Below are 12,883 nucleotides of genomic sequence, written 5' to 3'. Positions count from 1 at the left end.
GACCCAGTGAGAAATCACTCCCTAAAGGAGACAGCCCAGAGGTATCAAATTAGGGAGGGGGTTGATATTTTGAGGGTCAATTTGAGCTGGTAGCTTCTTGGGGTCTCTTGTTGTTTCAGGAGAGCCAGAAGCAGTCCAGGGCTTGACACAAGTATGTTGGAGCCACGTGTCAAGTCCCATGACTCCAAACGCCTTGAGAGTGGTTAGCATAACAAGACATTAGCTCTACCGAAGAGGGTGGGCAAGGTGGAGCCTGATGTCTTGATGTGTGTAAAGTTTCCTGGACAGAAATGGGGGAGGTCCTTCAGGTCCTTCTCTGAAAAACCTTGTCTGTAGTTCTGACAGATCTATTGGAATTTTGCCAGGCAGATCTATTGGAGTATTGCCAGAGACTATTTTCAGGGTCTGGTCAAGGTCACTGATCAGGAAAGCTTTATCGTACAGGGATTAAAAAGGTTTGACACTTGGTAATTAAACTCATTCCTAAGTTTCAGGAGGGCCAAGGCAATATATATTACCCACCGGGCTTGGGTTTCCTGACTTAGCTTCTTTAGGTGTCTTTAAAGAGATTCCTAATCAGTTTCACTTTCCTGGAAGTTTGTAGTTGCCAAGCACAATGTATATGATACTGAATTTCCAAGGCTTTGGTCAGGCCCTGAGAAATGAGCAGGCCCATTTTTAAAAGTAAAGACTTTCTATGCTCACCCCAGCTCTGAGACAAGACACAGTTTTTGATATTCATTATAGATGCTTAAGGCCATTGCTTAGGCTGTTCCCACAAGCTCCTAGGACTTACTAACCCATTTATTCTAGTCTAAGTTCTGCCATGAGTCCTGTTTGTCCTTCCACCCCAGACTGCTTCTTCCTCTGTCTGATTGGCAAAATCTTCTCTGCATCTGACTCTTTTCCCAGAGTTCTTCTCTTTTCCTGGAAGTCCTATCTTTCTTACTGGTCTTTTCTATAGGTCGTCAGTTTTATATTAAAACCAATCAGAAGCTGACGGAGGGAGTGTTTACAAAATACGAATAACAGTAGCGAAGTTGGTCTGCACTCGGGAGCTCTCAAATAAGCATTTGAATAGTACAAAGAAAAATCTTTACACAGAGAAAAAAAAAAGATCACTTCAACAAATTCCCATTCTGGACACTTTTTATTTGTTTGTTTTTGTTGTTTGAGACTTGGTTTCTCTGTGTAGCCTTGACTGTCCTGGAGATAGCTCTGTAGACCAGGCTGGTCTTGAACTCATGGAGATCTGGCTGCTGCTTTTTCCTCCGTGTTGGGATTAAAGGTATTTGCCACTGCCGATTCCAAATCTAGGAATCATTTCAGAGAACAACAGCCTAGCTACCTCTGTCTTTCTATTTCACACAGGAAAGGCCCTGTAAAGGTATCTACTGAGACTAGGAGATATTTGGAATTTTTCCCACCAGGCATGTGAATTAAATCTAGTTGCCAGTCTTCCCTTTGGTAGGCATCTTGTCTCTGGTGCCTGAAGCTGGAGATACCATTTTGAGGGGTTGTTGTGTTGATAAGATAGCTCCCATTCTTGTACTACCAGATGGACCATTTCTTTTAGGCCTTGTCCCATGAACATTCTATTTACCAGGATGAGTGTACTTCCTTGTTCCAAAGAATATATGTGACAAAGGGCTTTAGAACTTCCATTGTAGGGTAATGATAGTCAGTGATTAGGTGTTAGTTTCCATCCTTGGTGAATTCTGACTTTAAAGATTAAAGCTGGTTTTTCAAGGCTCTTTCTTGAGGAAGCAAAGATTCCTCCCAGAGGAAGGGACATTTCTTAGGCCCCAGTGCAGTCCCCTTGGCCTCATAGTCAGCCACCCTATTTCACTGACCATTGGGCATTCTTTCAGATGCCTATGTCAGAGGATTGCAGTCACCTGAGTGACCAAAAGATTGGTGTTCCAGAGTCTAAAATTTTCTTAAGAATATTTTACAGTGGTCTCTGATGTAGTTAGGAGACAGCTTCTTTCCTTCCATGTGGTCACATGAGCATGGGGGCTAAGGAGGCCATATTTGGAATCTGTGTTAATAAATGCTGACTCCCCCCCTCCCCCCGCCTTAGGAAAGTTTCAGACTTGAAACAAAAGCTTTTAGCTTGCCTAGTTGAGTGGCCAAGTTTGGGGCTATTGGACCTGATTCTGGCACTTTGAAGTCAGTGACTATTGCATATGTTGCATGTCAGATTCTTTCATTCATGAAGGAACTTCCCTCTGTATAGAAGACCAAGTCAGGGTGTTCTAGGGGTTGATCTGAGTGACCAGGATGGGCTACTACACAATTGTCCATATGGACCTCCTGACAGGACTGGAGAGGTTTTCCTTCCTTTTCTGGCAGATAGATGGCTCAGTTCTGGCTTCAATAAGTCTCAAATGTAATTTCAGCTCCGTGCAGCAGGAGAGCCTGGTATTTAAGGAGCAAGTTAGATTTACAGTGGTTCTCAACTTGGGGTCCTGACCTCTTTGGAGTCGAAGGACACTGTCACAGGGGTTGCCTAAGATCATAGGAAAGCACAGACATGAATATTATGACTCAAAACAATAGTAAAATTACAGTTATAAAGTAACAATGAAAAGAGTTTATGATTGGAGGAGTGGTCATCACAACTCAAGGTTGTGATGTATTAAAGGTTCATAGCATTAGGAAGGTTGAAAACACTGAGTTAGAAGTTCCTCTTCTAATTTCTAGTGACCCAGTGTAATCAGTCATGTGAACTGTGAGGGGGTACCCAAGGGTGGTCTTTTGAGACTCAGAAATTAGGAATCTGACAGTAGCAACTGCTTGCAGACATCCTGATCAGCCTATGGCTACCGGATGTAATTCCTTAGCTATCTATATGACTTCAGGAAATGAATAATGCACTGGGTAACTACCTCAGTGCTCTTCCCTGTCCCTTAGCTGTATGCCGGTGAAAATTAGACTTACTAGACAAACCTAAGGCAGGAGTCTTGGTTAATGGTTTTTTTTTGTTGTTTTTTTTTTTTTTTTTTTTTTTTTTTTTTTTTTGTTTTGTTTTGTTTTTGTTTTTTTTCTAGTTTCTGGCAGTCTTGCTATGATTCAGGAATTCATTCAACTCTGGTGAATTCTTAGGATTAGTTCTCCTTGAGTACTGTGTAACCAGGGATCTAAATTCTATAATATTTTACAGTTCTGAGAAAGGCTTTCATCTGTTTAAGAATTTAGCAGGGTTGATAGAGAAGAAGGGCCAATATGGTTCAGACTCTAAGTCTCTGAGCCCCTTTGGCAAGACAGGGCCCAAATAGGCAACTTTGGAAATTAAGGAAGGGTTTTCTGTCTGGAAATGGGGTTTCTTTTCTTTGTCAGCCCACATAGGAAATTATCTACATATTGGATCAAGATAGTTTTCAGATAATATTCTATCAAGTTTTGGGAAAGAGCTAAGCTAAATAAGGCAGACTGTCTCAGAATGACTGCAGTAGGACAGTGAAGATAGTCTGTCTTGCTCTGCATAGGAGGTCTTCAAAAGCAAGTAGAAATGGTTATTAGGTGGCCTGAGATATTTAAGACATTGTCTTTAAGATACTAAGAATGATATGAGATGTAAAGAAACTGCTTGTGGTGGTAGCAGACACACCTTTAATCTTAGCCCCCCAGAGGCAGTGGAGTTCTGAATTTAAAGCTAGCCTGCTCTATATAGTACATTACAGGACAACCAGGGCTATTCAGAGAAATCCTGTCTTGAAGAAACAAACAAACAAGATTTAGCTCTGACCCAGGAATCTTTTTAGGGGAATCTGGGTGAGGAGAGTGTAAGAATTAGGAAGAAATGAATGGGGTGGAGCCACTCTGTAACTGATCATACTGAAACCTTAGACTGACTTATTTGCTAGGGCCGTTACTAATACTAAGAATGGGATGTTCTGTGTGCTAGTTAATCATCCTTATTTCATTAGCCTTTGGGTTGTGTCCTTTTAGGACTTCAGGCTTCAGGAGACATTGCACTTGGTCTAGAAAATAGGAAGGATCTTTAAGATAGATAACTACAAAAAGTGGCCATTTTGGTCTTCTCTATAGTTCAAATTTCCATCTGTCTATGCCGAAGCCTTGACCATTGTTTTCCATTGAGACAAATCATAGTGTTCTGCCCTGAAAGGAGAAGTAGAGTCTACACAAAAAGTTTCTATACAACAGAGGAGTCAGGCAGGGTATGGGGAACTATCAAAAAGAAATGAGAAATGTGGAGTTCTCCTGAGCATGCAAGCAGTTGAGCGAAGTATCATTCTAGGGCCTGGCCTAATAGACCCTGAAGTGATGTAAACCTTTAGGACCAGGGACCAGGGGAAAGGGACAGTGTAAGAATCACACCCCTGAGTCAGTCACGAGTCTACTCGTATGTTCCTCACAGTCAGAAACTCCTTAAGATTGTTGAACTTCATGGGAGCCAGTATAGAACTGCCATGTCTGCCGGACCTGTCATTGTGGGAAAGGTGATGACATGAAGGTCAACTTGGCTGGAAGGCACTGATGTTGCCAGTGATTTCCCCTACAGATGGAACAGGGTCTGGGAGGTCTCTGAGGAAATTCACAACAGGAAATGACCTTCTTGTGAAGCAAGCCCTGGGCTTAGACTTGTTTCATGGGTTGGGAAGAGGCATTTCTCTAGTTGGCTCTTGTAATGAGCCCTAATTCCTCACGATACTCTTTCTCTTCATGGTTCTATCATAAAAAGACTGGGTTTATGACCTGGACAAATAAAAGAACAAAAGCCTGCTAGTGTTTTGTCTGGGTCTGCTACCAGTGTCTGGAGCTTTTTGTGAATGTCTGAAGCTGGCTAAGTTAAGAGTGTGGCTTTTAGGTTTACTTCTGACAGTGATTCAGGGTGTGTGGAAACCTCCTTGACTTCTTGAAGTGTATAGCAGGGACTAATAAAGAGTTTAGACCATAGCCTTATTAAGACCATCTCTTACACAGTAAATAATGTCCTCTTCATTTTCACAATGGATTTCACAGATGGGCCAGCCTTATCCCTCATAGGGAATTTCTTGTTCACTTTTGTCCCCTGGGCAGTGACAATGTCATTGTTGCTCAAAGAGCCCAATCTAACACTCTCCTGTTTTCCATAAGTGTTAGTATTTATTTAATAACGTCATTCCATCTCTCTAGCATAAGTCATATATCTGCTTCAGTTGCTCAGACGGTTGATCACACAGCTCTGGATTCTCCATCTAACTTCCCAGTTCTTCCTTTCTTCGTGTCACTCAGTTCTGCCAGGGTAAAGGAGGCATGAGCAAAAATAACTCTTCTGTCTCTCCTTACTGTTATACAAGGGAAAAACACACCATTTGGGTATTAGGCGAGTGCATAGATAATTATTTTGTTTCTTCTTAGGGTAAGAATTCCATGGATATGAAGGTTATTGGGGGCTTAGGCTTCCCAAAGATCATATTTGACCTTTGGAGGCTAGTATGGTTTTCCTGGGTAAAGGTCTTCTAATTTCTCTGGTTTTTCCCATCATCCTTTAAATTCTTTGGCTAGCCGTAGTCCACTAATGTGGTATCCTACTTAATGTGGGAGCCATCAGAAAGTATTACAGAGATTCTTTTTGGCTACTGGTGGGTCAAAATAAACTCCAGTTAAATTACCCCCATACAGGGTCCCTGTAGAATGCTTCATACCATATGAAGGTAGTCTCCAGATCAGGTTCCCCAAACCTAGTTCTCAGATTTTAATTTACCCCACCTCCATTATTTCAGGTGTACAACACTAAGAGGAGCTAACTGTAGTCTAGTCACAACTCTCTGGAAGTGTGACAGTTAGCATCCAGATTTCATATCAATTTAATAAGTTTCTAACTATCCTGTTCAGGCTCTTTCAATTCCTACCTAGGAGAGGTAAGCTAGGAGCCCAAAAAGAGCCTGATTATAGTCAGACTAGGTAAGACCCTCAAAAGGCCCTACCCAGTCAGAGAAGACTAGGTCCTATGTAGCCAGAGAAGACTAGATAAGACACTAACAAGATCCTACCCAGTCAGAGAAGACTATGATTGTCAGGATAGAGGGGGAAACGCGGTCTCATTAGAACAGTTCATGAATCACTTCGGAGCCAGCTGCTCGTAGATGATTCTAAGAAGACTTCAGCCTCAGCCTAAGAACTGTTTGCTAGCTGTGAAGCCTTTAGCCAGAGCTCTCTAAAAATAATTCTCTCACCTTAGAAACAAAGGCATTAGAGCTAGATCTGAAAGTGACCACCCTCCTCTTATCAAAGACATGGGGAAAATAAAATTCCCACCCAGTGCTCTCCGCCACACTTCCAATGTAGCAGTGGTGGGCCTTCCTGTTCAGGATGAAGAAGGAACGCCATCGAACTCAATGGTCACCCAACATGTGCTTTTGTGGTTTCATCCAGTTTATCCTGACCTTAATATTTAGGTAATCATCAGCAGGATTCTCAGGCAAGTCTTCCAGAAATGTTATTGTTTAGTCAGGGAGATTCTCAGACACAGCAGGCAACAAATCTTGTTAAGAGTGAAGAAGTACACACAGAAGATACTCCCATAAGTGCAGAGGGAATTCAGAAACCAAATCCACAGGGGAAACTTGAAGTTTTTAGTTATTTTTGGTACTATAGAGCAGGGGCTCCTTAAACAAGGAAGAGGCAGCTTAGGAATCTTTGCGGTGTGAATGGATCTGCTATTCTCTCTCTCTCTCTCTCTCTCTCTCTCTCTCTCTCTCTCTCTCTCTCTCTCTCTCTCTCTCTCTCTCTCTCTCTCTCTCTCTCTCTCTCTCTCTCTCTCTCTCTCTCTCTCTCTCTCTCTCTCTCTCTCTCTCTCTCTCTCTCTCTCTGTGTGTGTGTGTGTGTATGTTGGGAGGCTGGGGAGTGGAGGTGCACCAAGCCTTTCCTCTGAATGGAGAGGCTCGAAGCTAACCATCTGTCTATTTACCTATAGCCTCTTTGCATAGCTGTCTGTCTGTCAGGGTGCTTATGCCTTCAGGACATCTTGCCTTAATTACTCTCTGCCTTAAGTTTTTGAACCAAAGTCTCTCACCGAGCCTGAAGCTTATCAATGTGGCTAGGTTGGATGGTCAACAAACTTCAGGGATCCTCCTGTCTCTGTCCCAACCCTCTACAGTGGGGTTAGAGGTACAGACCGCCACACTCAGCTCTTGATACAGATTCTGGGATCTGAACTTGAGTCCTCTTATTTAAGCAGCAGGCACATTATGGACTCTGAAGCTTGTAGAAGCTTTATTTTTTTAAGAATGATTTATTACAGAGTAAGTCTAAAGTTGCTTGGTTAAGCTTCGAAAAGCCTTATTCTGAAGCAAAGGCAGGACCTCCAGCTGAGGTCTTGGCATAGCGTCTAACGTGCAGTATCAATATGAGCACATTTCTGTGTGTTCTGAGTCCCGACAGATTTCCAGCTAAGGGACTCAGTGGGCTTATCCCTTATCTGTTATCCCTGATCCCTGTTGGAATCCCAGATACTGTAAGGGCCAGAAAAAAATTGTTAAAAGTATGTCGTAAACAAGTGGTTGCTTTAAATCACTTGTTGCTGATTAGGAAGGAAACACATGTTTAAATTTAAACCTAGTTGGAAAATTATTTTTATAAACACACACACAAAAAGGATGATTTGCTTATATATACAGATAAGCTAATGCTGAAAAATTATGCTTGCATTGTCTGAGTAGTTTTATTTATTCAGAGGTAAGTATTCAAAGCATGACGTTATACTGTAAATTAGCTCAGAATCTGGTGTGAGTAACCATTGGAATTATTATTTGATTTTGTTTTTGTTTGTTTTACTTTTGTTTTTTGGGGGGGTTTTTTGTTGTTGTTGTTATTTCACATGATCTAATTCATGTCTCAACTCTTCGGATTAGGCTTGGCCACCGTTCCGGGGGCCGCATTCTGTCCTGAAGGTTGATGTCTCATTTCCCACACAGCGAGCACCCCCTTACTTCATTCTTAGTTGGTGCTTTGGGGCTGGAAGTTTTATTTATGTTTTTTTTCTTTTTCATTCCAAATATCAAAGGCAGAATAATCTGTAATCCTTTAATTATATTAAGAGGTCTTCTTAGTTGTTGTTTAGAAGTATAAAATTAAACATCTTCACCCACTGTCTAGACTTTAGTGACCACATTGCTTTTTAATTAGTCATTTATTTCCTTGTGGTGACTGTCATCAACATTGGTACTAACACAATTACAGAAACCCTCAGGCATGATTTCAGAAAGATTCATTTCTCAATATGCAGAGAGAGAGCAGGCAGTTCCTAGTGTCTCTTACTGTTGAATATTTTGAAATAAACTGACCTAGTGTTTGATATGATCTAACATGAAATGGCTACACATTACATTTCCAAGATGATGCTGAAATTTTTATGCTTGACTCCAAAATCGTAAGGCAGACATACAACCTCAGAAGTAAATTCTTGGAATTAAAGCCCCTTTAAAGTGTGCAAAATAAAGACATTGGACTATAGTGTCTCTAAAGAAGTTGAGATTTAATTCAGTTTTGAAATCGTGGTGCATATTCATTTGGAGATCTGTTAAAGAATCTGAGAAAAAGGAAATGGACATATAGAAGTCAGATTTATAAAAGCTGAGGTGTGATTCAGGTGAGATAGTTGATGATTTTAATCAAGAAACCTCCTGTTTCTAAAATACCAGTCAGTTTGAGGAAAAGAAACCATAGTTCCTGCAAAAAACGGAGCATTAAAGTAATGCTCACTCGTTGATTTGACCTTTTGCTTTTGATCTCTATCTTAGTGGAGGTTGTGATGTCATTCAGCAGAGTGGCTGTCAGCAGAGTTTTCATTTCCTGGTCAGTCCGAACCTGCTGTATCCGAGCGCTGGAGATCAAAGTGTGGTTTGTCTTTGTGTGTCCACAGGAATTACTGAAACGGACTCCCCGGAAACACGGTGACTACGCAGCAGTAATGGAAGCCCTCCAAGCCATGAAGGCTGTTTGTTCCAACATTAACGAGGCCAAAAGACAGATGGAGAAACTGGAAGTCTTAGAGGAATGGCAGGCACACATTGAAGGCTGGGAGGTAACTTTGCTCAACTCTTCTGCTTTGAATACTGTGGTGTTACATACGGGGCTTCTTCTCAACTCATGGAACCCTGGGTTACCTTCTAGCAGCCCTGGACCGTAGTCAGCTCTGAAAGCGCTTTTCAGGCCACCTTGACAGATGTGTAGGATGGAAGTCTTCTTGACCTGAGACATTTGTGATGGAACTGAAAAGCTCTGGCCCTTCAGAATTTGGGGTACGAGAGTCCCCTTTTTTTTCTGTCCTGATTTTGGCTAAGATCATAATCTGAATTCTTGGGGTAATAAAAGATTGCACGTGGTGCGATATCATCTTTAGACTCTTACATTGGTGATTTGATGTTGAATTTTATTTTGAGTTTAGCTAATCAGCCTTTGTTTTGTTTTCATTTCTAAACCGAAGGAAATCTCTCTGATTTGGTGGTGTTCATCTAGTCAAAATAAAACAAGAGTTTCATGAGTTATTAAAGAAAGTATTTTTGTTTTTTACGATACGAAAGTAAATGAGGGACATTGGTTAAAAATATGTCACATGTTTTCAGCCCTGGTGACTGTTGACTGCTGAGTCCCAGTTATTTCACAGGAATAAAATCCGGCACTTCTGCTATAAAAATAAGCTAAAGTTCAGGTTTGAAATAACTGTAACTTAAAATAATGTGATCTCTGGGCTAGCAGATTTTTTTTTTCATGTGCTAAATGTTTTAGATGATAAAAATACAAAATGTAGAAACAGGAATGAAATTGTTTAGCCAAGTACAACTCAAGCCAATGCCCACTACTCTTATCTTTGGGCATTTGTCATTAATGCTTTTCTTCAATCTGTTGGCTATCATTAGAACTAAACTACTTATATTCTGACAGAAATGCAAAGCAATCTACAGCGCTGACCTGAGACAAGTCTCTTTTGACCACTCCCGTGATGAGTCACTGGAAGTGCTAACTGGAGTCTGGTTTAGCTTCCTCTGTACCTACAGTCTTCTGTCTGGAGTGCCCAGGGCGACCCTTCCTGCAGCAGGAATGCTGCCTCTTTCAATCAGAAAGAATGATTGTGTGTTCCACAGTTGGTTCATGTTGATGATCCCTTTCCTGCAGAACAGTTGTCCTGCTGGGATGAGAGAAACAGAGCCAAGTTTGCTTTTGTGGCTTTGTTGTCAAGTCAAATACTGGAAGAAAAACCAAAAAACTCTCTTAAAAATTGCGGGATTTGCCAGTATAATCTGCCAGGCTTTTTACTACCAGAACTTTAGAGATTCTTTTTAGTATTGTGGAATCTGTTGTAATTCGGTTTTCTTCTAGTATGTAGCTTAAAAAAGATAGGTTTACTACGGAGAAGGTTGGCTTAAACACTATTGCTTTTTTGTGCAGCCATGGATTGCATTATTTTACAAGTAGCTCACAGCAGATGTATCTATTAGGCCAGTTGCTATAATCTGGGTCTTGAATATCCCCCAATACCCATGTGTTGAAGGCTGAACTTCTAATGTTTGGTACTGTTAGGAGATGGTAGTACTTTAACTAGGTGAGGCCTAGTAGAAATAAGTTAGCTGATTGAAAAGTGTGCCATTAAAGGGGATATTTAGATGTTGGGACCTTCTCCCTTTGATTTTTTTTCCTCCATAAGTGTCTTAGTGGTTTCATTGATGTGGAGAGACATGGTGACCAAGGCAACTCTTATCAAGGAAAACGTTTAATTGGGGCCGGCTTACAGTTTTAGAGGTTCAGTCCATTTCATCATGATGGGAAGCATGGCAGCATCCAGGCAGACATGATGTTAGAGAAGGAGCTGAAAGTTCTACATCTTGATCCTAAGGCAACCAGGAGGAGACTGACTCCCTTCTGCAGGCAGCTAGGAGGAAGGTCTCTTCTGAGTAGAGCCTATCTATACAGTGACCTACTTCCTCCAAGAAAGCTATCCCACTTCTAATAATGCCACTCCTAATAATGCCACTTCCCGTGGCTGAAGCAATACTCAAACCACCACTATGAGGTTAAGAAAAACCTGTCTCTACATATACTTCTACTATGATGTCTTATCACACAGACTAAAGCAATGGGGCCAAGTAGCCAAGAACAGATGTTGGAAGATATGAGAAAAAACTAAAACATTTCCTTTTCATCCACTGACTTATTCCAGGTATTCTTTACAGTTACAGACAGCTGGCATGCCAGCCCTGATTTTACAATATTCAGACTGGAGCCTTCAAGCTAAGGAAGTCCATGGAGCTTTCGCAGTTCAGTTGAGTACGCAGGAACCCAGCAAGGGCTCAGCTATGCCACATAGGGCAGTTGGTAGAGCTAATGCCCTGTGTTCTTGAGAAGATTTAGAAGAATAAGTGAGATATGGCCATAGAATGAGAATTGAGGACGTTGAAGCATGAAGCTCAGAGTGGGGTTCAGCACATTGCTAAGTCATGACTAGTTCTTGATATGTAACCCAGCCTCCTACAGAGATGAGGGGAACTATTATTACTTTTTTAAGGGGTTAGAAGATAGTACTCTTCTAAGAGAACGCTCTAGAAGTATGGGTTCTACCCTGAGAGAGAACAGGGATGGGTTAAAGAGGTACTTTGGATTAACAGAGTTATTAATATATGTGGATGTCTTAGTCAAGGTTTGTATTCCTGCACAAAACATCATGACCAACAAGCAAGTTGGGGAGGAAAGGCTTGCTCAGCTTGCTTTTTTTTATAAAACACAAGACTACCAGCCCAGGGATGGCACCACCCACAATGGGCTAGGCCCTTCCCCCTTGATCACTGGTAAATCACATGAGAAAATGCCTTACAGCTGGATCTTGTGGAGGCATTTCCTCACCTGAGGCTCCTTTCTCTGTGGTAGCTCCAGCTGTTTCCAGTTGACACAATACCAGCCAGTATAGTGGATAAATCTTCTGCTGTTAAGAGAGTCAAAGTTTTGATGTAGATGGTACAATGAAATTCACAGAAAGCAGAGTCCCTTGAAGTGTTTTTGTAGTTAGGAACTTGGGATGAATGCTCAAAATGAGCTCCTCAGGAAGTTCCTGCAACTCTCTCATGACCACCTCAGGAATATAGCATTCCTGCATCAGTCACTGAAATGCCTTTGAATAGCACCAAAGTCTTTTAAGTGATGGATATGCATTATTTCTAATTTTGGGTGAAAATTCTTCTTACTCAGTTATCCAGGGTCTTATTGTCCTTTTAATCAAAGAAAGGTTTTGTCTGTTTTTGAAGATATGCTTTCTTTCTGTATGCAAGCTAATCAAGACATAACATAAGGATTTTAAGCCTTTCTTAAGTTAGGGTAGATAACAGCACATTCAATTTAGTTGAGAAAAATAATGGACTGGATGTTAGGTGTATTTTGTACTTTACAAATTACAGAATAAAAATAGTTGTGCTCAATTTATATCTGAGGTAAAAGAGCCTTTTAATTGGACAACAAAGGTGAGGGCGGGTAAAAAAAAGGTTAGAGCCTGTGATTGGACAGTAGAAAAGGAGGGTGGGCATAGAGTTTTTGATAGGCGGGAGAGAGCACAGAGAGAAGGAAGGAAGATGGACGAAGAGGAAAACCAGATCGGTGTGGCTTTCAATAGCCACAGGTAGCTATGGGACGTCTTATAAGGGATGGATAATTAAAGGACAGTTTGTCTTATTGAGGTGAGCAGTTTATACTAATATCAGTTGGCTCTGAGTTTATTGTTCGGACCTTTTGTAGGGTGAGAATTTACTGATATAACTATGACTGGTAAATTACAAGCCTCTAAAGTTTTGATTTTACCAGGTTACTGGGATTTGTGACTATAACCACAGAGGACAGATGGCTGGGAGTGTGAGCAGAGTTCACAGAGAGCTGTGAGATGGGCGGTCCC

General features: G+C 41.3%; 1 protein-coding gene across 3 annotated transcripts in view; it reads left to right on the top strand.

Moving 5' to 3' along the window:
* Positions 1–12,883, top strand: part of PREX2 (phosphatidylinositol-3,4,5-trisphosphate dependent Rac exchange factor 2) — a 253,206-nt gene that overhangs the window by 70,005 nt on the left and 170,318 nt on the right. For 2 of the 3 annotated variants that reach the window (XM_080938801.1, XM_080938800.1), the window contains exon 6: positions 8,873–9,034. The exons of the other annotated variant lie outside the window; for it this stretch is intronic. In XM_080938801.1, coding sequence (XP_080794927.1) covers positions 8,873–9,034 — 162 coding nt within the window. The remainder of the gene's footprint in view (positions 1–8,872; positions 9,035–12,883) is intronic. 3 annotated transcript variants of the gene reach the window in all.

This window comes from Micromys minutus (genome assembly GCF_963924665.1).
Source record: "Micromys minutus genome assembly, chromosome: 26".
Lineage (NCBI taxonomy): Eukaryota > Metazoa > Chordata > Mammalia > Rodentia > Muridae > Micromys > Micromys minutus.
Note: the sequence above shows the minus strand (reverse complement) of the source record. Positions and strands in the feature narration are given on the sequence as shown.